We start from the raw sequence: 26947 nt of genomic DNA, 5'->3' as shown, positions 1-26947 counted from the left end.
AACGATCGAAGTAAGTGTTGGACCGCAATGACAGTTGAACACCATTCGAGTCATCCTCCAAAACAATTAAATTAAATGAATATTGAAGTACCTACCTATGTTTGGAGGTATACTAGAATCTTGGAACCAATATGGACCAAATAAGGACATGTAGATTCAAATTAAATGGTATCTGACTGAGTGTAGAAGTTTCCTTGCGGTTCCGAACGTTTATTGTATTAAATTAATTGTACTATGCGACTCTATATTCTGTATGTATAAATAGCGATCCGATGTATCTGGAATACAAGTGATTTTGGGACGACGTTGCAGTGCTAATCCGTAAAAAGGAAAGACACACTCCCGCCAGACTGAAACCTCTTCGCTAGCAGCCATTTGGGCCCGGCACTTGTGAGTATAGGAACGTCGTGTTCTGCTCCTTGTGACTGCGAGAAGTCTATCCAGTTGTTGGGTATTCTTCGAACTTAGGATCAGTCATTGGTCTTAAGGGCAAATCACGCTGTGTGGTTGTGCCAGCACATAGTTCTAGCCCTCTGTAGGGGTCTGTGTGTTTCGGTTTTAATTTACTTTGATTCAAACCCCCAATTCTTGATATACCCAAATCAATACAAACCAAAGCACAAATCGTGCTAAATCTACCTTGATCAAAGGAATATATCGAATCCTTAGAACGATTCAAATTGATTGATCAAAGCTTCTTACTTAGCTCTCAAAGCTTTGCGGAACCTTTGCCAACGCTACCCCTTGCTATTAAATAAATTTGATAGCAGTGAACTCGCATATTGTGTATTAGATTGGTTGGTTGGAGTGCCCATTAGATTCCTTCCTTTCCCTTTTACACAAAAACGAGGCAAGCTCGTTAGCGGGACCGTACGATATTGCGTAGTAGGAGTTGTACTCGCTAGAACGTCAATATAGGATCGAGTAGGTCGTGTATGCAACTGGGTCTCGAGAGTGTAAGCTCCCGAGAAGGGATATGCCAGGGAGGGTAGGTCCCTGGGGGCTGGGCTTGAGGATGGACGTCCTCGAGTGTGGGAGGTGGTAACGGAGAAGCAATACGTAGTTCGACGTGAGGGGTAGCTTCGACGTTACCTAGATCGAGGTCCCAAAGCTTATGAAGTAGCTAGGGAGCTCTGGGAGGTTTGGGGAAGGGTAGCTCACCAAAACGGGTAGGCATTGGGGAGCTTTAGTAATGTTCGAGGGAGCTCGGAGACTCACTCGGAAGGCTTAGACTTGAAGTGAAAGCGTATATTTGATCATATAGACGATCAGAGAGACAATAGACAGAAGTAGAGAGAAACAGAGGTAAAGAAACAGAGAGTAAAGAGAATTCCGTATAGGTAGCAGGTACAAAGGGACAGGGACTGGACCTATGTAAAGGGTGTGTGTTCAAAATATACCAAGCTGGGGCTTGGGGACGTTGGGGAGCTACTTAAATAGGTACGGGAAGTGAACAAGGGAACATCAGAACCTAGGAAGCATGAGGCAGATAATCGAGAGAGAGTCAGGCGATCGAGATTGGTACTTAATGGGGCTGGTGTCGGAGGGCTTCGTACGCGTGTCGGAATGGTTGTCCGGACGTTTTCAGAGGGTGGTGGTACTGTCTTGGGGAGGTGCGTACTGCCTCAGGGATGTCCTGGGGAGGTGCAAGGAGAGTCGGGAATGTGAGAACGTGTGGGCTGATGCTGGGGCTGGTCTGGTTATGGTCAGGGCATGACATAAACATGTTGTGCTTGGCTTTATGCATAACTTTTTGGAAGGTGTTCTTGCTTACCAGCTTAGAGCTTTATGGGGTATTGGACGTACAAAGGAAATGGTTAAGAAGATTGCTCAGATTCTTGATGATGAAAGCAACTCAAGTATTGATACTGAGGAATACATTCAAGAATCTCAAGATCTGGAAAATGAAGCTGAACAGGCTAGCCAGCATGGAAGTGCAACTGGATTAACTGAAGATTTCAATGATATGGATGTGGATGATATAGGGGAAGAGTCAAACAATTATGATGAAGAACGTGACCCAACTCCTACTCCACAATTGTTTATTCCTCTTGATGATGGGGAAGATGAAACGGATGAAGATTTTGTTCCACAGGATATTGAAACAGCTTTCAATTTTACACCTGATCAATTAGGCAACATCCGGAATTGCATACAATATGTCTTGCTTCCTGCTTCTAGTGATCGTCCACCCAGAAACCTGGGGGAAGCCAGCCATGGAAAACTCAAGGCACATGAGCTGCTTATACTTTTCACTGTCATATTGCCCCTGGTCATTCCAGAGCTATGGTGGAGAGGCAATGAAACAGAGATAAGAAGGCTTCAAAGCTTTTGTGATTTAGTTGTTGCTACCAATGTCATATGTGCATACTCAACCTCAAATGTGGAGGCAGATATTTATATGGATCACTTTGTTAAGTATCGTGTTTCAATACAGGAACTATATCCTGGGTTCAGTTCCATGCCAAATCATCATTATGCAATGCATGGTGGAGATCAGTTGAAATTTTGGGGGCCATTAGCTCTCCTCAGTGAGTTTCCAGGAGAAAGAATGAATGGTAATTTTGGACAAGTCAAAACAAATAAGCATTTAGGTAAGTCTATTTGGCAATTAGCCAAAGTTGAATTCACTCAATTTATAATATATTGTACTCAGGTGATATGGAATTGACAATGGTCCAAAAGTCTGCATGTAAAGGAAGGTTGGAGGGCCTGCTTCATGACAACCAGTTTACAAATCCTGCAACACAGAAGTTAGCCAAAATTCTAGAACCCAGGGATATTTTTGCATTCATGTCCACACCTGAAACCATGACTGGATCACAGATTGCTAAGGCTTTGAGTGATGGAGAACCTCTGAGCAAAACTCATTATGCTATCCTTCTCAAATACATGAATAACTCTGGCAGGGAATACAAGTCAGCATATACCAACTCTCGCTATCCATCTGGAACTTTGATTCTTCCAACAAGAGCTAAATGTCACTCCCAAATCCCATTCAACAACACTACTTTCAGCTGTACCAAATCCCATGAAGGACAAAGTCATATCCAATTTTATATTCCAGGTGGATTTGGAGGTACCTGGGAAACAGGATATATTGAGGCTATCTGGGAGCTTCCCCTTGAAGGTATAAAAGAATGCTTTTTGCTTATACGAAAGCATCAAGCATTATCTCCTGCTCAAAACTTAAAGAGTCCTTATTACCACTTTCCTTGCTCACTGCTGAAGACAAAGCTAGTTAGAGAAGCACCTTCTGATCATATTTATATCCTTGAACCCCGGCATATCATCACCCATCTCAGTGTATATAAACGGCCCAAGGGGACATATGGGATTCAGTCAGACATGTTAGCTATTTGTTGGGCATTAAACCGAGGACGTAGATAGAAGTAAAATTATCAATATAAGCAATGTGAAAATTAAACAGAAATATAATCAGAATGGTGTTCTTCAATTTGAAGTTAGAGGCAGCAGTAAAGAACGAACTCAAAAACCAACATGACAAGTGATGGAAGGCACATGTAGAGAATAATCAAAGGAAGACTTTGCACTATATAACATAGAACTCCATTCAGAATTGAAAGAGATACAGCAAAAATATTGAAACTCACCTCGGAGTTGCAGGCAGCAGTGAGGGCATCACTGAAAAAATAACTGATATGGACAGAAGGCTTGTAGAGGATAGTCAGGCAAAGAATTGGCACTATACAGTATAGAAATCCATTAGAAATTGAGAGAGATATAACTGAAACAGTGTTACTCACCTCGGAGTTGTGGGCAGCAGTGAGCCTCTCTCAAAAAGTGACCGACATGAAAAGCGATGGCAGGGGCCTGTAGAGGATAGTCAGGCGAAGAATTCGCACTATATAGTATGGAAATCCATTAGGAATTGAGAGAGATATAGCTGGAACAGTGTTACTCACCTTGGAGTTGTGCGCAGCAGTGAGGGCCTCTCTAAAAAAGTGACCGACATGAGAAGCAATGGCAGGGGCTTGTAGAGAATAGTCAGGCGAAGAATTCGCACTATATAGTATAGAAATCCATTAGGAATTGAGAGACATATAGCTGAAACAGTGTTACTCACCTCGGAGTTGTGGGCAGCAGTGAGGGCCTCTCTCAAAAAGTGACTAACATAAAAAGCAATGGCAGGGGCCTGTAGAGGATAGTCAGGCGAAGAATTCGCACTATATAGAGTAGAAATATATCAGGAATTGGCAGAGATACAGCTGAAATAGTGTAGCTCACCTCAGAGTTGCAAGCAGCAGCAAGCACTTCACTCAGCCAAATCTCAGGATGCATGAAGTGGAGGTAGCGTAACACAAGAAAAGATTTCATGAATTCGAACATCACAATCAGGATTCATAGAGTTTTAGAGTAGAAGGAATGGTCATGGTGGGAGCAAAATTATTCGAAGATGGCAGGTAAAATAAATCCTCGGCCACATATTGAACAGAAGTAGATATGGAAAGGTATCGTACCATGATATATCATAGCCTGAGGAGTTGCCTATGCATATTTTAAGCCGAATAGAGGAAAAAAAAGTTATTACAATTGCTTTAGCCCTTCTGAGTCAGTCACTCCTCGTCCTCATCCATAGCACTAGCATCATCGCTTCCCGAATCATCTGGATCCATTGCATTGAGCTCCTCCTCAGTTGGAAACTTGTAGAGTTTCTGAACCTCATTCCCATACTTCTTCATAAAGTCCTCCTCCGATAGAAAAGCCCAGTCTGCCACCTTCAACTTCTTTCGCTTATCAAGGGATGGTAAGGCAATCTTTGCATTGACATATCGCTTCCTAATTTGCGGAGGAAGAGAGTTGAATTGCTCCGGAATAAACCAGTCAAGAGCACAATATTTGGGAAGCTTCCTGAAGATTGACTTCTTGTTCGACGGATGCAACTTTCGAGGTTTCTTCCTATATGAGTGACGATTTGATCCAGTTAAATCAGCTACTGTACGGATACCTTTGTCAATGTCATGCTTGATGAAATGTGTTGCATTTTCACTGCGGAGATTCTTCACCAAGATATGAAGCGATCCATCATCAGCATCTTCATCTTCAGAGTTACACTCAGGCTCTGCAATCAGGCTCTTAAGCCGATCATTGAAGCCTGAATCCTGAGTGTACTTGATGCGAGCCTTCATGAGCTGAGATGAACAATGAATGAAAGTCTGGATGGAAAAGAATGAAATGAACCTTTTTTCATTGTTTATACATTACCCTCTTAACTGCATCAGAAGCGAGTTTTCCTTTCTCCCGACTCTTTCAGAATTTGCTTCTTTAGATGAGAGTACACATAGTTTCGGTAGATTTGGCGCAGAAAAGCTGTATTATGAATGTACTCCAAATTTGGCTCGAAGTACACATAGCCATGACTTTGCAATCCAAGCTCGAAGCTTGAAATAGCAATACTCTCCATGGTAAGGTTGTAGAGTGATGTGGGTGAGGCACCGAGCACATCAGGACGCCATTTAGTGACACCAAATAAGCTTATGACACTGAAAGTCATTCGCAAGCTATGGTCATCCACTTGAGCAATCGCACTGGCAATTGTCCCAGGATCAATCTGGCATGTCCTTTGAAGAGACTCTACAGCTTCAAGTGATTCATGGGAAAGGGAAACTTTAGGCTTCTTCAGTACTTCATCAACTTCTTGGCGATTAGAAAATCTAAGAGTGAATACTTGATGGTAAGAATAAGTGGCAATATAACAACTTTAACGGCCTACCTTTGCCTAAAATTTGCAATGTCGATGTTACTTGGGGTCTTGGGAGCAGCATTTTCTGACACAGAGTTCCACAGTATGCGTATATGAATCTCAAATGCTCGCTACAGGGCTATCTTGAATAATTTTTTTCTTTGAAGTGGCACAAAAAGACACTGACTTTAAGGCCCCGTGCATCTTCTGGAATATCCTCACTCTTGATATGATACATATTGCTCTTCTTCTTTTCTTCCCCGGTTGGTTTTGGACTGGCCTTAGGAGCTTTATGGAACCTTTTGCTTGGACCTGTGGATTGAGGCTGCAAGGGTGATCGTGACCGCTGGCGCTTTCGTGATGATGCTCCTGCTCTAGACTGAGTTGGCTCAGGTGATTGGTCACCCTGCTGAGGTTTCGAGTTGGATGTAGGGTCTGGCATCAAAGAACAAAAGTAAAGGATGCAAAGACAGTTTCGATTGCACTTCAACCAGTGGCAATTATATCATTGCCTCATGTTTCAGTCCTTTGTCTTTTTCCCAGTAACATGTTTTTGTCGTGTACCCCAACTTCTCCAGCAAAAGAGAACACAAATCTTTGACAAGAATGAAGACATAATAATATTAGCAATGTTCACCAAATTGTATCTACAGTGATTATATAGACTCTAACTGTTTCTATAACTGTTAAGATCATGTATACCGTGTAACCGTGCCAAAGCTACAAGGTGCCTAAGTGCGGAAGACGAGTGGGACAGTAGTGAAGTTATTAACAACACCGCCGTTACGCCGTTAGTCCCCGGAGAGCGGGAGTAGAGAGAGAGGAGCTAAGTAGCAGCCAGGTCGGAGCGGCGGTATCGCCGGTGACAAGGAGCAAACCAGAGAACGTTAAAGTCCTAAGGTCGAGGAGAACGTACTTCAAGGCGTTGAGCCTGAAGACTTAGAGAAGAGTTAAGTTGAGAAGGGAGATCTAAGTTGATCTAAGTTGATAATTAAACTGAGGAACTACAGTAGCGTACAGGCAGTATTTATATCTACGGAACGGCGCGGCGGTGCGGAGCGCCAGACTAACTACTAGGAGCTATACGAGTAGTACCTGCAGGGTAAAGTAAAAGACAATAAGGAGAGACTAGGACGAAAGGGTAAAAGACAATAGTGAGAGACTAGAACGAAAGGGTATGTGTAGCGAGAAAGAACAATAAAAGTCAGACTACAATAAGAGCAGATCTTCGGAGTACCGAGCGGCGGAATGGAGGCCCGCGGCATGGACTTAACAGTATCCCCCTCTTAGGCTTGAGCCCTCGAAAGCCATTAATACCGGTAGTTGGTTAGTCACCAAAGAAAAATTTTAAAGGCCGTCAGCATCGGGAATTTGGTCCATCAGTCAGCAGGAAAATTTTCAAAAGCCGTTAGTACCGGGAAATGGCGTTAGTCATCAGTGAAAATTTTCGGTTCACCGTACACCAAGTACAATTCGAAGGAAAATTTTCGCTGGTCCGTGCGCAGTTTTGCCGTATAAAAGGCCGAGAATTTCGCCGATAAGACCCAAGTCCCCAAAACTTCTAAGTCAAAAATGTCCGCTAGCCGCACTACTACTACCACCATCACCTCTGCTAATACCGCTGGGCCTTCGAGGTCCCGAACGACAAATCCACCACCCGCCGATACTGTCGACAACGACGAGGAGGAGTTAGAGGAAGACGATGACGAGGCCATCCGGCGGGCGGAGGAGAAGGTCCGCAGGATGAAGGCGAGAAAAGCGGCGGCGGCGGCGAAGAAGAAGGCCGAGGAAGAGGCGGCTAGGAAAGCTGCTGAGGAGGCGCAGAGGCAGAGGGAGGCGGCAGCGCGGGAGTTAGAGGAGCGTCGGAGGGTGATGGCGGCGGCTGCTACCGCTCGAAGTCAGCGGGGTTCCTCCCCAGGTGAGACTTCGGCCTCCATCCGGCGTCCCGTGGTGGAGATTAGGCAGAGGAAGGATAAGGCGAAGTCCAAGACCAAGGCCCAGGTGAGTACTGAAGGACTCTGGATGCCTGTTTATCTGCTAACCTTTCCGTTTATAGCCTGTCGGTGAGGACCCCGATGACGGCGGCGACGGGGATGACGACGACGACGATGAAGATGACAGGGCTCCCTGCGAACGATGCAGGAGCAAAAAGATCTCTTGTCAGATGCAGGCTGGCAAGAGGAGCTCTGTTATTTGCAAACCCTGCCACGACGCCAAGGTCCGGTGCTCGTACTCCGGGCGGCCCTCAACGGTGAAGCGCGAGGGGGGAGGAGCTCCGTACGGCGAGCGCCTTGCGGTTCTGGAGAGCCAGGTGGCTCAATTACTCGCCGACAACCGGCAACTTCGCGATGGCCAGGTGAAGGCGAACACCTACCATCGCCACATGAACAAGAAGTTGGACTGGTTAATCACGGATGCCTCAAGAAGGAGACGAACACCACCAGAACTGCCGGAGGCTGGGCCGTCGGATTTGTCGAAGAAGAGGAGGAGACAAGTGGATAGCGACGAGGAAGAGGAACAGAGGAGAGTAGAGCAAGAGGTTGGGGAAGAGGAGGATGGAGAAGGAGAGGAGGAGGTAGAGGAAGAGGGAGAACCGGCGCCGAAGAAGGCCCGGTCGGAGAAAGGGAAGGAGAGGGCGGAGTAGAGTATCATCGGACATCGGACATCGGCCCTCGGCCACCTTCTTGTACTCTTCTTGTTACCCTGCCTTCGTTGTATGTTTTTTGGACTTTGTATATAAAAAAATTTTAACTCGATTTTGAAATCGGAAAGCGAATGGGCCGCGAAGCGGCGGAAGAATTAATTAGTTCGAAGTGTAAGTAGTTGTAAATGTAACTGGAATATAAGTGAAAAAGTACATTAAAGGAGAATGTAAGTAATTAAGAGAAGGAGATAAACACTCAATTTGCTATCATCGTGTTTATCCTCTAAACGCACAAAGTAGACTTCGGCGGAGCGCGGCGGAAAAGGGAAATGGAATAAAATGATTTTTTGTGATCAAGGTCCAGGTTTGTGCGGGTATCGGGCGTGGAATGCCGGTACAAGTTCGTCAGCATGTAATTCATCAGCAGCAACCCAAGAAAACTCATCATCGGTACCTTCGTAACCGGCCCACCGAATGTAATAACGTAGCGGACAACGTTTATACCTTCTGTCCAGCTTGGAGTCGAGGATTTCGGCAACGTTGTACTCCTCTTCACCATCAACTTCAATTGGAGGTGGAGGAGATTGAGTACGATTCGGGAACGGGTTCGGCGTAACCGGCTCCAGCTGTGAGACGTGGAAAACCGGATGAATGCGGCGAAGGTAGTCTGGGAGCTTGAGCTCATAAGACAAAGTACCAGGTCGACTGATGACCTTGAAAGGACCAAGATATTTTTCTGAGAATTTTTCAGTAGGACGAGTAGAACGAATGTGCTTAGCAAGAACAAATACTTCGGAGCCGATCGGGAACTCCGGGTGCGAGACTCTTTTCCTGTCAGCTTGTTCCTTGTAACGAGATTGAGCTAGAAGGATTTCCTCTCGAAGGAAGACGTGGAGTTCATCGAGATTGACGACGAAGTCTCTGGCTAGATCAGACTTCATGTCGACCTCGGGCCGAACGGTGATGTTTGGGTGGTATCCTTTGTTAGCGAAGAATGGAGTAATACCAGTGGAAGCATTGGGAGCGTTGTTATAGGCGAACTCGGCGATCGGAAGTAAAGGCGACCAGTCATCTTGTTGGTAGGAACAATAGATCCTGATGTACTGTTCGAGAGTCTGATTGACACGCTCGGTCTGCCCATCGGCTTCCGGATGGTATCCAGAGGTATAGTGAAGTTCCATGGAGAGCGCTTTACCGAGAGCCCGGAAGAACGCCGAAACAAATTCGGAACCACGATCGGAAGTAACATGATTAGGGACACCATGCTTAGAGAAAACGTGAATAACAAAAAGCTCAGCTAGTTGTTCGGAAGTAATGGTGTCGTGAGTTGGAATAAATATAGCTTGTTTGGAAGATCGATCCACAACGACTAGGATAGCTGTATAGCCATTCGACATTGGCAGTTGCTCAATGAAGTCCATGGAGATGGAATCCCATGGTCGGACCGGAACCGGCAGAGGTTTCAACAAGCCGTAAGGCCGGTGACGACGGGGCTTATTGCGACCACAGATAGTGCAGGAAGTAACGTAGTCACGAACAAAGTCTCTGACCTTAGGCCAGGTGTATTGACGACGTACAGCTTCTAAAGTGCGGTTCTGGCCGAAATGGCCGGAAAGTGGATGATCATGGAAGTAGCGGAGGACTTGAAGGCGAAGATCGCCGTGATTAGGGACATAAATACGGTCGTCAAGGCGTAGTAGCTTGTCGCTACCTAAGCTCCAACGTTCATTGGAAGGATCTTTTGCAAGTTCCAAACCAGCGACGGAGCTCGGATCGGCGGGAAGGGCGAGAATGATAGCTTGGTGTAGAGCTTCGATATCCATGATTATCGAGGCTCGTAAAGCCGGACCTTCCAGGAAGGTAGCTCGAAGGGACGCAGTGAGTTGTTCGTTAGTAAAGATAGGGCGAAAGTTATGAGGGTTCACTTGGGCGTAGCCGATATCCCCCTCTTTAGGGTAGACGTCCCAGCGTCTAGTTATTGAATCAGGTTTCTCGCCGAGTTTCCCCGGTCGGAAGCGAATGACCATATTAAATTGATGTAAAAATTCTGACCATCGGACCTGTCGGCGTGTGAGAACCTTGGTAGTAGAGAAATACTCAAGATTCTTGTGATCGGTGACGACGTCCACCGGATCACCCGAACCTTCCAGATAATGACGCCAAGCTTTAAAAGCCTCGAAGATGGCCAGTAGCTCTTTGTCGTGTGTATCGTAGTTGAGTTCCGCCGCATGAAGCGTTCTGGAAAGGAAGGCTAGGGGATGAATTTCACCGTCAGCATATTGGATGGAAAGAATAGCCGCAATGGCGTAATCGGAAGCGTCGGTCTCCATGATAAGTGGGCGATTCGGCTCCCAATGAGCCAGTATCGGCGCAGAAGTGAAAGCAGTCTTGAGATTTTCGAAGGCCTCTTGACAGCTGCTGTCCCAGATCCAGGACGCGCCTTTTCGGGTAAGCCGAGTCATCGGCACAACGATATCACTATAATTATAAATAAAACGACGATAGAAGTTTGCAAAACCCAGGAAGGACTGGATGTCCTTAACCTTCCTCGGAACCGGCCACTCTAGAACAGTCTGAACTTTCTCCTTGGACATAGTCAATCCGTCGGGAGAAAGAATATAACCCAAATACTCAACAGTATCCATATTGAATTCGCACTTGTCGGGGTTGGCATAAAGCCGATGTTTCCGTAACCGCCGAAGGACTTCCTTAACGTGTTCTCGGTGTTCTTCTGGCGTATCAGAGTAGATCAGAATATCGTCAAGATAGACGATGACACAGACATCGAGCATGTCAGAGAAGATGTCATTAACAAACCGCTGGAAAGCCGCAGGGGCGTTCGTAAGGCTGAACGGCATGACCTTCCATTCGTAAGAGCCGTAGCGGGTCCGAAAGGTGGTCTTCCATTCATCACCTTCAGCGATTCTGACCAGATGATAAGCGTGAGCGAGATCCAATTTGGTGTATATTTTAGCTCTTTTCGGAGCGTCGAGGAGATCTGAAATGAGTGGGAGTGGGTAACGATCCTTTTTGGTGATACGATTGAGTCCACGGAAATCGACGCAAAGGCGAAGTTTGCCGTCTTTCTTCGGGACAAAAAGGACCGGAGCGCCGTGAGGAGAGGATGATGGGGTGATGGCACCAGTAGCCAGCTGTTTGTCAATAAAGTCTTTAAGGGCAACTAGCTCCTTTTCAGACAAAGGGTATATACGGCCGAGAGGCGGAGAAGCGCCCTCTTCCAAGTCAATCTTCAGGTCGTAAGGTCTGTGTTCAGGAAGTGAATCTGCAGCAATCTCGTCGAAGACGTCTGCAAACTCTGCGTACTCTTCTGGGATAGAAGGATGGAGTGGAGGGACAGTAGGAGTGGTGGAGGAGCGGTCGGCGGCGCGGGCCGCGACCTCTGAGTGGATAGCACGAAGTAAGATGGGTTCCATACCAGCGTCCTTGCAAGCCCTGTTAAAGACTACAGCACTGACAAGTGCAATGTCGACCTCGGGGGTTTCCAGTTGAGCAGCGAATTGAGAGACCGTAGGGTAGGAGTAGATGGGTTCAAAGGGGAATTTGGACGAGAGGGGCTTGGCCCGTAAAGTCCGAGAGCGGGAGCGAGAGCGAGAGCGAGGTGAGTCCCCAGGAGGGGTCTCCAGAATTGTCGGTGAAACCGACGGCGAAGGTTCCGGTAGCGGAACAACGACCTTTGCATCAACGGTGTTGATAGCAGAAGGCACAGACGTCTGTGGAGAATCAGGATGTGAAGTGTTACGGAACGTAATGTTTCGAGATACCCAGTCAATCAACGGATTGTAGCGGGATAAGAAACTGTAACCTAATACTGCTTTACAAGATGAATCTAAATGTGTAACATAGAAGGGTAAGAGAAGCAGCTCGCCGGAAGGAAACCGAACGGCGATATTCGCCATATCGGTAATAGGTTTAGAAGACAATGAACCATCAAAAAGACGAAGATTAACAGGAGAAATTTTGGTCGTAGGAATAGAGTTCTGAGAAACGTAACGAGTATCGATGAAAGAGTCAGTAGAACCAGAATCAACAAGAGTAGGAAATTTAAGAAGAGCAGAAATAGGTTCGGCCGGCGCGGCCGAATCGGACAAAGGAAATTCAGTAGTCAATGATATTACAAGAGATCGTTCAATGGAAGAAAGAGCGGACGCGTTGAGATATAACTCCCCAGGTGAGGTACGAACCTGATCAACGCAGCTCCCGTTTCGTACCGGGGAACAAGAGCTGCGGACTAGTTTTCCGATTCCTCTTCAACAACCTCAACGGTTGCTTCGGGGGTTTCTTCAACCTCAGCAGCACGGCCCTTCGATTCTCGGGCCTTTCGCTTGTTGCAGTCGGCAATCTGATGCTTACCACCGCAGAAGAGACAAAGGTTGTTCTTCATCCTTCTTTCCTTCTCAGAGGGAAGGACTTTCCCATCTGCACCAAGATGGTTGAATGCGGGGCGCTGACCGCCGGATTGGCCGGAATTCGAAGCGTTCTGCGGCTTACCATTGTTGTTAGGCTTACCACCAGAGAAGGGTTTAGGCTTCGGCGTGAACGGCGCCGAAGAGCCAGATGGCTGAGAGTTGTTTTGCTGGTTAGTAGAACCAGTCTTAAAGTCCGAGGAACCCTTCTTCGGGTTCCGAGCAACAAAAGGCTTACCAGCCTCGCGCTTCCTAGTTTCCTCGCGTTTCCAATAACGATTGTCAATACGAAGAACCTCTTGACGGTAATCGGCGAGCGTCGCCGGCTTGGGCAAACGCGCCATTTCGTCCTTGATGCGCTCAGCTAAGCCTCGTCCATAAGCCCATTTCAGGGCAGCAGAATCCCAGTTGGTACTAGCAGCCAGGGTGTTGAACCGGATGTTGTATTTCCGGATGTTCTCGGTTTCCTTCATCTTCAGATTACCGAGAGAATCTTCGGCCTCGCCTTGGGCGTCGTAAACGCCAAAATTATCCTGAAGCTCCTTTACAAGGGCTTTGAAGGAGGATGTCCAGGCCGGCAGCGAGTCGAGATCCGGGTCGAGGATATCAGGGACAAACCATTCTTTGGCTGACCCACTGAGATAGGAAAGGGTGTAGTTCACCTTCCGTTGGTCGGTGAAGTACTTGGGACGGTCATTGAAGACCAGGGCGAGATTGACGAAGAACGTCTTGAGTTTTCGGGGATCCGAACCGTCGAAGACCTCTGGCTCCTTGACCTTGCTCTTGGATTCAGAGCTGTCAGAAGGGCGGCCGAGAGCGGCGAGGACGGTACCAAGGGTCTCAATGGAACCCTTGAACCCCGAGAGGAGTTCCAACATAGCACGTTGCTCGTTGGGGATGTCAGGAGATATGGGAGAGCGAGGTCCACCAGGTCCACCAGGACCGCCGGGACCGCCGGGACCACCAGGTCCACCAGGTCCACTGGGGTCACCAGGTTCACCACGCGGTAAACCGCCGGAATCGTTATCCAGATCGTCGTTGTTATTATCGGCGCCCGGATCATCGGGGTCGACAGGAGGGTCTTGATCATCGTGATCACCAGTGTCCAAATCGAAGTGAGGAGGTGGGTCACGAGGAGATTCAGAAGCAGCGCGACGTTGGGGTTGTTTACCCGTACGGCGGGCAATGGCTTGGAGGATTGGGGAATCAATTCGAGTAGTAGACCGGCCCCGAGCCGGAGCGACCACGGGGGGTTGTCCACGGCGAGGAGTCAGGACTTGGACAGGTTGTCCGTCACCAGTATACAAGGTGCTGTACTCAAATTGTTGTTCTTCTTCCATGGCTTCAGGAAGAGTCGACGTAGTAGGAACTGTGGCTGGACCGAAACCGCGATTACGGCGACGTGGTTGACCAATGGCAGAGATAGAGTCGGAGAATGGGGCAAATGATTGGGCTGTAGTGAAGAAAGTGTTTTCTTCGGAGTTAGCTCTAGATTGAGCTCGAGTTTTCGGAGGCATAAAAAATGATATGGCAGTACGACGTTAACGGATTGAGTTTAATTATACTGTTAAGATCATGTATACCGTGTAACCGTGCCAAAGCTACAAGGTGCCTAAGTGCGGAAGACGAGTGGGACAGTAGTGAAGTTATTAACAACACCGCCGTTACGCCGTTAGTCCCCAGAGAGCGGGAGTAGAGAGAGAGGAGCTAAGTAGCAGCCAGGTCGGAGCGGCGGTATCGCCGGTGACGAGGAGCAAACCAGAGAACGTTAAAGTCCTAAGGTCGAGGAGAACGTACTTCAAGGCGTTGAGCCTGAAGACTTAGAGAAGAGTTAAGTTGAGAAGGGAGATCTAAGTTGATCTAAGTTGATAATTAAACTGAGGAACTACAGTAGCGTACAGGCAGTATTTATATCTACGGAACGGCGCGGCGGTGCGGAGCGCCAGACTAACTACTAGGAGCTATACGAGTAGTACCTGCAGGGTAAAGTAAAAGACAATAAGGAGAGACTAGGACGAAAGGGTAAAAGACAATAGTGAGAGACTAGAACGAAAGGGTATGTGTAGCGAGAAAGAACAATAAGAGTCAGACTACAATAAGAGCAGATCTTCGGAGTACCGAGCGGCGGAATGGAGGCCCGCGGCATGGACTTAACAATAACGCGTTGAAAGACATCAGTAAGCGAAGATTGCTGACCGTGTCAAGTCTCATGACATAAATTATTAGATAGATATTGGAGCCTAGACCAGAGTCATGTAGAGGGAAGTGTGCCCACCAGGTGCCCAGTAAGGTTTCGGAAGGGTGCCATTAAGGCACCTCTTGTCATAGTGCCCTTCAACTTGCCCGCGGTGTTCTCCAGGATACTCTGACCATTATCTGGGTACAGGCTGGCATGGTCTCCTCCGTGTTATTCCTTACTATCTTGCTCCCTGTGGCATGTGCTATTTATCGTAGCTGTTGCCAGAGGCATGCTGTAGCTGATGAAGAAATTCATTTAGCACCTGGCAACATGGCAGAGGCGGAGGGACAAAAGACCTTGGGAGAGATGCTTGCTCCTCTTCTCAAGGACATCGATGCCATCTATGAGAAGATGGAGGAAGCAATTGAAGAGCCTTTAATCAAATTGCCGCAGTCGAAATCATAAGTCAGTAATTGGGCAAATGTTTTGCTTACCAAGATAGAATGCCTTACTGCTTTGCTCCTCAGTGTTGTCACAGTTAGTTAATAGTGGTCAGTGAGCATCTGCAAAACATGTATTTTCGGCTAACCATCCGAGAGCAGCTGAGAGCGCTTCCCAGCAGCCAAAGCACCGAAAGCAAGTTGAAAATCTTGCTTTCGGTGCTTTCAATGCTGGAGAGCGCTCTCCAGCCAGTACCCTTGCTCTGGCGAACATACAGGTTTTGCAGATGAGTTTTGACCGCCCAGTTAGTCAATGGGGTTATTACTATAAGCCATAGAACCAGATCTCCAATGCGTCTCTCATTATTTGAAGCTCATACATAGTACAAGTTTTCACTCTTCCATTGCTTGAACATTCTGCTCAACTCTAATATGTTGTCATGCCACCACAATCTCTCCTCTGAGAGGTTCTCTGGACTGACATGTCCTGCCGCTTGCCGGCGCTATGTCGTTATAAACTTTAACTAGGCTCCACTGTTGTGGATGGCACCCTGCTTGGTACCAGATGCTTTTCATTACATAAAGATCAGACAAAGATAATAATTTTATTGCAAGTACTACAGATACAAAGAAGCATGATAATCAGTACATACATTGTATTGCAGGCATTTACAGTTTTGACATGGTGTTCTGCTGTTCCAACACCAACCCCTCTACTTCTTTGCCCAGTCCACCATCTCTGACAATGTCTTTTGACCACAGATGTCTGCCAGTACGTGCATCAGTGAATGTGCACCACAGCCCACTGCAATGCCAGAATCCAATGTGTTCAATGCCTTGTCTTCCATTCTCAAAAAACTGTCTTTGTACATGCAGTGGACATATGGATATGTGTGTTGAGAGGAGTATTAAATTCAATGGAATAAAATTTTGGAGGGGAGGTTGCAGGGCACATAAGAGAAGGAGTGTCTTGGGGGATAGTTGACATTGCAGGGAGGTATTGAGCATTGAAGAACAATACACAGAAATTTTGACTGCAAATGGTGCATATTTGAGAGCCACAGGAACAGTATTTGAAGAAAGCATCAATGGCACTGTGACAAGGGACATGATGTTCAAAGGGTAGCAAGACAGTACAATTTGGGGTGGCTACAGAGGGTGTCAAGTCCATGCCTCAGTGTCCCATGCCGCTGCTTGGTATTCTGAGATCTACCATTGATTGTAATCTCATCCTTTTTGTTCTTTCTCGCTACACATTCCCTTTCTACCTAGGCTCTCTCTTATTGTCTTATTCTCTACCCTGCAGGTACTACACATATAGCTCCTAGTAGTTAGACTGGTGCTCTGCCCCAATATGCCAAACTGTATGTATAAATACTACCTGTATAATACTGTAGTTCCTCAGTTCAATTATCAACTTAGATCAACTTAGATCTTCATCTCTCATCCTTTCAGTCTTCAGGCTCATCACCTTGAAGTTCTCCTTACTCTAACCTCAAGACCTTGACGTTCTTTGGTTCGCTCCTCGTCATCGGCAATACTGCCGCTATGACTTGGCTGCTTCTGGCTCTCTTCCTTCTCTACTCTTGATCTCCAGGGACTAGCGGTGTAACGGCGGTGTTGTTAATAACTTCACTACTGTCCCATTCGACCTTCCGCCCTTAGACACCTTGTGGCCTCTGGCACGGCTTCATGGTGTACATGATCTTAACAGATATTCCATACCAGTCACAAGAAATAATACAATTTAACACAGTGTTACTTTTGTCCAAATAAGGAGAAACTCCTACCATAAAAGGAAATTGGTTTTGCATGGAGTGCCATATAACTTGTTAACCATGGCAAAATGTAATCTTGCAAACCAGAATTCATAAGAGTGAAAAAAAATAGAGAGAAAGTGTAAGACCTGGGTCAGAATAGGTCTTAGGATAGGTTTGGTATGAGAAGTTTACGTTGTAGCGTGCTAGGAGCAGGCTGGAGCTCGAAGGGAGCTACGGAAACTGCGACTGAGGACGGGAATGACCTAGTAGTGGCTGGAATTGAGAGATGTGACCCTTGAAGGGGTTCCTGTAAGGTCCAGGGAGGTCCCTAAGACGTAAAATAGAGGAGGTGGAGGTACGAAACCTAGTAGCGTTGCGTAGAAGGAGTTGTACTTGCTAAAATGTCAATGTGAGATTGAATAGGTCGTATAGAGAATAGGTCTTGAGTGTATAAGCTCCTGAGAAGGTATACGCCCGGAAGGGGAGGTCCCAGGAACTGGGGGTTGGAGGTGGACGTCCTCGAGCGTTGGAGGTGGTAACGGAGAAGCGACAAGTAGTTCGACGTTACCTAGACTGAGGTCCCAGAGCTTATGGAGCAATTGGGGAGCTCAAGGAGGTTTTGGGGAGGTTGGCTCACCAAGGCGGTAGGCGTTGGGGAGCTTTTAGTATTGTTCGAGGGAGCTTGGAGACTCACTCGGATTGCTTAGACGTGAAGTTAAAGCGTGTATTGGACCGTATAAACGATTGTAGAGGCGATAGACAGAGTTGAGAGAAACAGAGATAAAGAAATAGAGAGTCAAGAGAAATCCGTATGGTTAGCAGGTACAAAGGGACAGGGACTGGACCTATGCAAAAGGGTATGTGTTCAAAATATACCAAGCTGGGGCTTCAGGACATTGCGGCATTACTTGAATAGGTACGGGAAGTGAACAAGAGAACATCTGGAGACATGAGGCAGCTAATCGGAGGGAGGAAGGTAATCGAGATTAATACTTAAAGGGGTTGTTGGCTAGGAGGGTTTTCATACGCGTGTTGGGGTGAAGGATGTTTGGGTAGTTGCGTCAGGAATACTTGAGGAGGTGTCTGATGGTACTTGGGGAGGTGCAGAGGAAATACAGGAGGTGGGTAGGACGTATGGCAACGTGTGGCGGGTACTGGGACTGGTCTGGTTGTAGCCAGGGCATGACAGAAAGCCCATCTCAGGCTCCAGAACTTGGTCCTTCAGTGCAGAGTTGAGCCATTCCTTAGTATAGAAGTTTAGAATAATATAATATATAGAAAAGCAAGTAGTTGAAGAAAGCCTGAGGGTTGATACTAGATCAATTCAGTCCAACTACATAGATTTCTTGAAAAACTCTTCATCTGACTCAGCAGGACCAAAACAGAAGCAAGTTTAAGGCAAGTTCTCAAGCCTATCAGAGCTTGAAAACTTGCCTTCTTAATCTGTAACCAAGGCAAGGCAAGACAAGCTCAGGGTCCAAGGTAACTTGACCTTGCAGCAGCACTAATACTGACTGAATGTCAAACTCCCATATGTACTGGCTGCCTCTCAGGGACCATATCACCAAGAGATGGCATTATTACCTGATACTGTACAGTTTGAGATAGATCACACAGTTGGTGGTGCCAACCCACCTCAGTTGCTACAATAACAACTGAGTTCAACTTATGCTAACAATAACAACAATACTTTTGTAAACTCCAGCCTCATAATTGCAGGTGTAGCAAAATTATTTCAGATGTAGCTGCAATATCCTTTGATGCAACTGTGCATCTTTGTTTTCATGTGAGTAGCTGGCACCCAAAGGGTGCCCAAATGTAATACACTCAATAAGCAATGTTATTTTAGAAAAAACCAGCCAAGTTTATGCCATGCACACAATGCAGTGGCCCACAATCCCATGTGGCTAATGCAAGTGAGAGTGGAAATGAAAATAATTATTTTGGGAGGACTGGTAGGAGGAACACATTAGAAAATACATTGAGCAATAGATATGATACATAGAAGAGGAAAAATAATGTGGCTAGGGGTGAAGTAGAAGCTATAAAGTAGTATGAGAATGGAAACAAATAATGAGAGAGAAATATTAGTGGTGTTCGGCAATTTTTGAACCAACCAAAACAAACAGATCTAAACATGACCAAAATATGCCTGCACAAAACAATCTAAATTCCGGAGTGCAATAGACCTTGCAAGCAAGGTGATTTGTCCGCCTGGTCTCCAATTGTATTTGATGGCGCGGTGCCGACGTGTGCCGAGCTTGTGTCGGCTCCATGATCAATCGATTATGAGTAATCCTAGATTGGAGTGCGTCAGCTGTTACTGTTTCATCAATACTCTCTACCATTGACCACCGTCTCATAACTGGGACATAACTCTCACACAACCACTAATACTACGTAGAATGAGGCTTTTCTCCTTCATTCGATGCGCCGTTGCTCTCTATGGGCTTACTCTCGAAGCATTCTACCCTTTTGATGCTTTGCCCGTGACCGTCAGCGACGAAATCAAGGAAACGCTGAAGGCCCAAGCGAAGGATGTCAACTATATCTCTGCCATCATTTCTCTCTCCTTTCTTACCATTTTCCTCTATCTTATTGCGGTATTCTCGGTCGTTCATGGAGCTGTGCGTATTGCGATGTACTATCGTCCCAAATTCCGCGAATTGGTAGAAAAACGCATGGCAGAGAGGGCTCTGAAAGCTCAGAACAAGAAGAAGCACTCTAAACGTGCCGTCTTGCGAAGCGTTATGTTCAATCTGCTTTTCAGCGTCCTCTTAATCATCAATGATATCATCTTCAATCGACCTGAAGATGCTTCGTCGTTTAAGGAGGGCGTTACGGAGCGCTTCGAGTACCTTCTCCAGGGCGCTATGTCTATCGCCTGCGTCCAGTTCCTCGCCCTCTCCTGCACGTTAATCTTCGCCGTCTTCTTCTCTGCGGCACGTGCTATTTATCGTGGCTGTCGCCAGAGGCGTGTTGTAGCTGATGAAGAAAGTCGTTTGGCACCTACTGACATGGCGGAGGTCGAGGCGGAGGGACAGAAGACCTTTGTTTTGGAGGAGAAGCTTGTTGATCTTTCCGATGGCTTCGACGTCATCTATGAGAAGATGGAGACCTATGCTGCTCCTCCTGCTGTCGAGGCGGAGGCTATTGAAGAGCCTTTGATCAAATTGTAGCGGTCGAAATCATAGGTCAGTTCTTGGGCATTTTGCTTACCATCTACAGGTAGAATGCCTTACTGCCCCTTGCCGATCTTACTTTTTCAATATTTATCATGTGCAGATCACCCTCCATATATGAACCTATTTTATCTATTGTGATGGGAGATCATGTTGAATACCTGTTTTGTTTTGTGATGGGAGATCATGTTGAATACCTGTTTTGTTTTGTGGTCAAGTTGAAGTACTAGGTTACACATTCGTGATGCATTCTAGCTGTACATGATACGTTCTCTTGTGAATTCTTGCTTCCACGAAAGGTGCATATCTCAGCTCTACCTTCCCTTGTATGGACTGCTTATGTCTCCATTCAAATTGACCAACATCTGCGAGCAACTATCGGAACATTTTATCTTATCTCACCCTGATCTCACCATTGATATTGATTTATTTGCAGCCAACTTAGGTTGAAAGAAGATTTATCGTGAACTTCCGTCCGTATCAGCTTGCATCTCCGCTATCTGGGCATCAACTTTCTACATCACCAATGATAGATATTACCGCAGACATCGTGAATGTTGTTCGATCGTCTCCTTCGATCCAGGCGCTACAACTTGGCTCTGCATGCAGTCCGGACGAACTTGACTTCATGGCAAAAGTCAAATCCAAAGATGGGGTACTTATGGGAAAGCGTCAACTAATCGATCTGTAGTCCCGGGAGTACATGTATGACTCTGAGCTGGCCTTGGATAGGGAAAATATTTTAGAGAAAAGAAAAGAAGTGTAAAGGGGATCATTCACTGAATGCCTGGAAGATATTCTTCTTTGCATGAAGTAGGTCTTATAACCGTCGACCTGCACTGCGAAATCATTTGACTCAATCTGGTTCCACTGGTTAGGGATAACGGAGGTTTCGATGTCGTTCAAAACACGAATTTCCCTAAATATTGATTGAGCAATATATACACTGGTCCAGAAACCCAAAGTACAGACGTGGCATCCATTTGAGCATTCCATTCAATTTTCTCAACTCCATACTCATATATGATTTCGATGAGCGATTTTACGAGACCGCAAGAGTTCTATGAAAAGTCAAGCAAATATACTCAATATTCTAGCAAAACAAATTGCCTTGTAAGCCTTGAGAATATTGCATACTAGCGACGCCAAAGAAGCAAGAGGATCGTTGAGCCTCTGAGCTCTATCCCGTAGACTGATCAGAATATAGACGGAAGGCCTGAAGGACTCTCTAGCCTGAACATGAGGGAGGCGCATCTGGACAGGCAGAGATATAGTCATAGGGAGCAATGCCAAGTCACAATCTGAGAACAATGGACCTTTATAGAAGTCGCCTCGAACACGAGATCATCAACTTACATCTACTACCATACATGATAAAAGTTTCTGCTTACTGCGTCCTTCATTGACGGCTTGAATGGGTTTTAAATGAGGCTTGAAGCTCATGATAGCTTCGGTGTTGGCACTGTGCGTTCTCCGAATTAGTCTGCTCAATTCAGAAACAGAACAACCATATCGGATATGAACATGCGTATAGGGGGTTTGAGCATTGACACAAGAGAGATACGCCTTTCAAATGGCAGGCCGGCCTCAGCCAATATTCATCCTGTTGTAATTTGATGTGCTTGATGTGCTAGTTCTAGGACCATAAACGCATGCAGTCAATTAAAGAAGTTCAAGTTCAAATTCGACGACTCAGTGATTGCGGACCGATTTCCGAGCGTCGTACTTTCCATGAGGATTGTAATCAGCGTGGAACTCATCTTCGCACCAGCACCGCTTTGTAGTCAGCTACCTTCAGCTATCCAGTCATTTTCTTACATCTAGAATTTTTACCAACGGACATTCAGACGCCTGGTGCTACCTAATACCGTGAAAACTGAACGGTTTGCGGCTCATTGGAGATCCTGCCAATGCCTTAATGAAAATGCGAGCACAGAATATACGTATCCACAGGAATCGACACGGGAATGAACATCAACCGAAAGATTCTTGTTACAAAGGATTACGCCTATCTGTATGAGCGCATCTAGTGGTTTCCAGCTAATACTCAAGAATACATACTACGATTTTACTTACTACATGATCACAGTGCATCCAGGAACTGATGTTGTCTGTTTTATGTTGGGTATGTTGGGAACCTACGGCACTGACTGGCACTGACTGTTTAGTAGGTAAAAGCGTTTCTCTCTGGTACATTGCAGCAATATGCAAATTTCTGAGGGACTGCCGTACGTGAAAGGTCAAGGTCGTGGGTCAACACGCGCTTGCCTTACTCTTGTTCCAGCCCGCTGCCTTCGCTTATTGAACGTCCCAGCTTGTTCTGCGTATCCACATCTGAACCTCGATACAAGAGTTGGGGGGAAACAATGTTTCCATTCAAATGGAATATGCCGACTTGGGACCTGAAAGAGCTCAAGGAAGGGTACGCATTTTGTGTATTGGGTGGCCCATCGATTTTCTAATAACTTCTACAGTTTGAAACTTGTACCAGGTCATTTTTCCCAAGAATTGCAAGGGCGGTCTCCCCCAAAAACTAGGCTCAAATGGGCTACATCGTCGTCCTTATCCGGAGCCTGAGTCACAGGAAAAAACTCCCAACGAAAATTAATTGGAAACTTGGGTAGGTGCTGCTGCTTTATCAACGCAGGCTGGAAATATCGAATTTGAGCAACTTGAAGGTACTCCGGGTACGGGATGAATATCTTGGGAAAAAATCCGAACTAATCGTACACCTTGTACTGCACTGCACTGTTCACTGTTTCCAGTTCTACTCTATCCCATTCAGCAAAAATTGAATAATGGAGGTCTCATCGCTTACAAGTACGATGCCGCGAAGAAGTGTGATTTTTCCACCTCCGCTCCTGTTGACATTCTGACAGATTGCTGGATCCGAAAGGCCCCCAATTGGTGCAAGGGACCATGTGTCCACAACCTTGGCAATCTCCATCGCCAAATCCGTATGAAGTACTTTTGGGGACTTCCCCGCTACCGTATGAACTGCCTGCCAAATAGGAAGTAAAAAATACTGTTTCTTTTGGAACACTGCCCTGGTGAGACAATAGGAGATACATAGCACGCATTTGAATTTTTACAATGAAGATGGAAGAAAGGTTCAAGTCAGTAACGCTGATGTAGCGCCACCTCCTTCCATTTTCATCCAAGCTACTACCGAGCAGCTAGCATTCAGCCTGACAAGATCGACGAGGTTGCTGTAGATTCAGATCCCAGGACCATGAACGCATGTACTGAAGTCGATCAGAGTATAGCTCGTGTACACCTCGCCATGAACCCTCATTGTAGATACCAGGTTTGCAGTTGTCTCTGAGGTGAAATGGTGACTATCAGAAGCAAAGTACTTAAATAGAGCCAAAGCACCCGCGTCGTTTGTTTTGATCTGCTTGAAGTGTTGCTTTGCAATTGTGCAGTGCTGTGACGATTCTCACATGAATAGAAAGTGAGATTACTTAGCCTCACATTTGCACCCATGCTACAAACCGACGTAGAATTATCAGAAACTGCTCTACAGGCACACTGCTTACACCTTACTCCAGGCCTACTCACCCTATTCCTTTGAGACCCTCTTGAATCGATCCAACGCAGAGCTTTTCTCTTGTGGTTCATCGCCATATTTGGCCTTACGAATTTCTGCTTTGCGCTCGGCTTTTTGTTTTTCAATTTTGGCCCGGATGGCGACCTGGAGAATAAAATCATGAGAATAGGAAATAGGACAAGACAGCTCTGAGTGGTAACAACACTCGCGATACAGGGGGATAGATTGTGAATTACGGTAAAACCAAGAGGGTACAAGAAGAAAAATATGTTACTCACGGCAGCAGGATCGATAACATTCTTCCTCTGCTTCCTCAGATACCTTTTCAAACTTTTGCCTTTTCCACGCATCTTTCTTTTCTCTTGTGCCTCGTTATCTACCTTTTTCCTCGTATCATCACTGCCGTCGGCAGATTCTGCATCAGAGTGAAGCTCTTCAGTCAGATCGGCTTTGCCTGAAACTCGTAACCGCTCTGCACGAGGGAGGCGGGCAAAAGGTATTTCTGCCGCGCGTGAGGATCCTGTGCCACCTAGGAGAAAGGGACGATCAGATAGAGAGCGAATTTTCAAAAGATAAGTCACTTGCCATTTGTATGGATTGTCAATTTTGAAGGAGGCGCCAGGCTTCCGACGATTTCTGGGTCTAAAGTAATCATATCGGGTTGAATCTGTTTTCCAAAAAGTCAGATCATGTTGCGTAGAAAGGAAACGTTCATACCTTATCCAACAAGCCCCGGACTTCCCTCTCCCTGCGTCCTTTCACGCCCTCATACAGATCTAGACCTTCACCAGTATCCATGCCGCCCTCCCCGGCACCGGGAACCAAGATACTACTTGTACCCTTTGCGTGTCCGATAGTAAGGATGTCTTGTAACGGAGCGAAACGCAAAGATGTTATAGGTCTGTGAGAGGCGGACGGGAGCGGATGTGTCAAGTAAAGAGGCGGTTGAGAAGAAGAGTGATGTGGTGTTTTTATTGAAGGGGACGTATACATGTTGACACTCCCACCGCTTCCAACAGCAAGAACGCCTTTCTGACTCCATTCCACTTCCGCATCTCCTTTTCCACCGCTTCTCAAGGTCCATTCTCGCACAGCTCCTTTCCAGTTTCTGCAGTCCCATACCTTCACACTCCCGTCCTTTCCTGTAGTGGCCATGTACCTTCCACTTTCGCTAGGATCGATAGATACACCGGATAAAGGACCCAGATGTGCGAGGACTTTAACCGCGGGATGCGGAAGGTTGGGCGTCCACAGAGTAACACAACCGTTTTGATGACCCAGGTAAAGAACTGCATTCTGAGGATTTTGTGCGAGGACAGAACATGAACCGAGAGCGGTACGATGTTCTGCAACAAGTTGGCCAGTTGAGGTATCCTGATATTTTAAGTATCCCGCAGTACCGACGCTGGCAAGAAGCCAATGATAGGGCAGAAACTCCAGTCTTGTGGGGCTAACGTGAGCTTTCAGTTTGTGTATCTCTACTCCGTCTCTGTCGTAGATGAAAACATATTTCTGTTGTGCGACGGCGTAAAAGGAATGGTCCTGTAAGAAAACGACATCACTACATGTTTCACCAAGCTGAAGTTCACTGTGAACAGCGCCTGTGAGGGTATCGAATGACGCGACATGTCCTGTTCTTCCAGCAATTGCCATATGTCTTCCGTTCTTTGTGTATCGGACTCTATAAGGTCCTCCATCAAGCTTCATCTCAAGACGCCCTCGCGCAGCTTCTCCTCCAGCCTCTTTGACAATGTCAACCTGCGAAAGCCTCCATGTCCTCTCCATCGTATCTTCAGCCTGGACAAATCCCGTCTCTTCTGAAGGCAGTAGGTCAATGGCATCGGAGAGAAGAGCTTGAGATTGTGCAATGTGGGTTGAAGTTTTTACAAGAGAACGCCGAAGTTTCGGATTGGCGATGTGTTTATATTGGGGAGCATCCGCTGATTTGTCTGTTCGAGATCGTAAAGATGTCGGTAGAGACGTGTTTTTAGTTATCGAGGCGGATGTCTTGTCGGATTTTTGCGAAGGGCCAGGTTTGGAATCGGAAGGATGCGTTCTCTTCCGTTTTTTATACAGGGGCTTAGTAGCGTCAGCTTTGGCGATAAGCGCGTCCATGGCGAAAGCTGGTGAAAGAAGGTGAAAGATTTTGAATTCTAGAATTCGAGAAAAAGCAAACGTGAGAATACGATTCTCGATTCTCGATTCTCGATCACATGCACAACCAAGCATTTTTACTGCTCATTATCATGAACGCGTCCTCAATCATAGTGGTAGCTCTTATCACCCAGCCAAATTCATTTTCTTGTTACCAAGAAGCACGATGTAAATTGTGGAGTTTTCTAGTTCCCAAATGAGCAAGGGTTTTCATTACACATCGAAATCTATCATTATTCTACACCGAGGAACCAAGGATCGTTCAGTAACTCAGCGGCTGTTGGCCTATCGGCCGGATTGAGCTCGAGGCACCGTTTCACAATCTTATTCGTGCTCTTCACATCCTCTGGACTGAACTTTTTAGTGCTGTTAATCTGCCCTCTAATGGGAAACAATTGCAGAGGAAGGGAATGTGTGAACGTGCCTTAAAGTCCAATTGTTAGTACGTCTTTTGCCCAATATGTGCGGCAGGAGCAGACTTACAGTCTGTTTCAAAGTATAGTGATGCAAGTCTGCTGTGCTGCAACACCTCCGCGGGGAAATCTACCTTACAAAGAAAACATGCCATTTGATAAAGGTGGTGGGCTATCTCGTCTAGGATAATATCTGTGTTCGGATCTTTGTAACCTTCATGTCGAAATAGAGACCGTCCTACGACGAACTCGAATATCTGAAAATATGAATAGACCCACAACTATGAATACTGACAAGTCTCACGTACCAAGCATCCAAACGCCCATATATCCACCTTCTCATTCCAGGATCCATGGAGAAGCACCTCGGGTGCTCTCAAGGGAGCAGCTGTGATTTCATCCTCCTTAGGCTTGTTGGAGAGCTGGGCTTGATAAGATATTAGATCAAAGTTGCGAAAAGCACGAATGAAATTTCATACCATTCCCGAAATCTGCAT

General features: G+C 46.3%; 5 protein-coding genes across 5 annotated transcripts; 2 read left to right on the top strand and 3 right to left on the bottom strand.

The window, feature by feature from the left end:
• Positions 1-2131: 2131 nt before the first annotated feature.
• Positions 2132-3390, top strand: C8R40DRAFT_1028708 (uncharacterized protein; the record flags this gene model as incomplete). Its single annotated transcript, XM_046223115.1, has 2 exons — positions 2132-2620; positions 2686-3390. Coding segments are annotated over 2 exons (1194 nt in total), but the record flags the coding sequence as incomplete, so codon positions are not given.
• Positions 3391-4577: 1187 nt separating this feature from the next.
• C8R40DRAFT_1072627 (uncharacterized protein) lies at positions 4578-6146 on the bottom strand (the record flags this gene model as incomplete). Its single annotated transcript, XM_046226485.1, has 4 exons — positions 4578-5177; positions 5303-5675; positions 5735-5835; positions 5892-6146. 4 exons carry the CDS (start codon positions 6144-6146, stop codon positions 4578-4580), a joined length of 1329 nt encoding a protein of 442 aa, XP_046082424.1.
• A 13157-nt stretch (positions 6147-19303) lies between these two features.
• C8R40DRAFT_1122666 (uncharacterized protein) lies at positions 19304-20545 on the top strand. Its single transcript, XM_046228866.1, has one exon. The coding sequence runs from the start codon at positions 19557-19559 to the stop codon at positions 20328-20330; it is 774 nt and encodes a 257-aa protein (XP_046082423.1). The 5' UTR covers positions 19304-19556; the 3' UTR covers positions 20331-20545.
• A 3072-nt stretch (positions 20546-23617) lies between these two features.
• Positions 23618-26171, bottom strand: C8R40DRAFT_566965 (WD40-repeat-containing domain protein). The gene is made up of 5 exons (XM_046235475.1): positions 24601-26171; positions 24469-24550; positions 24087-24412; positions 23895-24027; positions 23618-23820 (listed from the first exon to the last, which is right to left on the bottom strand). The coding sequence occupies exons 1-4, from the start codon at positions 26110-26112 to the stop codon at positions 23896-23898; spliced, it is 2052 nt and encodes a 683-aa protein (XP_046082422.1). The 5' UTR covers positions 26113-26171; the 3' UTR covers positions 23618-23820; position 23895.
• Positions 26172-26270: 99 nt separating this feature from the next.
• Positions 26271-26947, bottom strand: C8R40DRAFT_1174752 (kinase-like domain-containing protein; the record flags this gene model as incomplete). Its single annotated transcript, XM_046232231.1, has 4 exons — positions 26271-26461; positions 26521-26707; positions 26759-26872; positions 26930-26947. 4 exons carry the CDS (start codon positions 26945-26947, stop codon positions 26271-26273), a joined length of 510 nt encoding a protein of 169 aa, XP_046082421.1.

Source organism: Lentinula edodes, assembly GCF_021015755.1.
Source record: "Lentinula edodes strain Le(Bin) 0899 ss11 chromosome Unknown C8R40scaffold_38, whole genome shotgun sequence".
NCBI classification, from domain to species: domain Eukaryota; kingdom Fungi; phylum Basidiomycota; class Agaricomycetes; order Agaricales; family Omphalotaceae; genus Lentinula; species Lentinula edodes.
This window is presented reverse-complemented; position numbering and strand designations above follow the sequence as displayed.

Coding starts and splice junctions, on each gene's coding strand:
- C8R40DRAFT_566965 (XM_046235475.1), bottom strand. CDS start 26,112: ATGCTTGGTTGTGCATGTGATCGAGAATCGAGAATCGAGAATCGTATT. Junction 24,551..24,600: donor TCCGGGGCTTGTTGGATAAG/GTATGAACGTTT, acceptor TTTGGAAAACAG/ATTCAACCCGATATGATTAC. Junction 24,028..24,086: donor TATCCCCCTGTATCGCGAGT/GTTGTTACCACT, acceptor TTTATTCTCCAG/GTCGCCATCCGGGCCAAAAT.
- C8R40DRAFT_1122666 (XM_046228866.1), top strand. CDS start 19,557: ATGAGGCTTTTCTCCTTCATTCGATGCGCCGTTGCTCTCTATGGGCTT.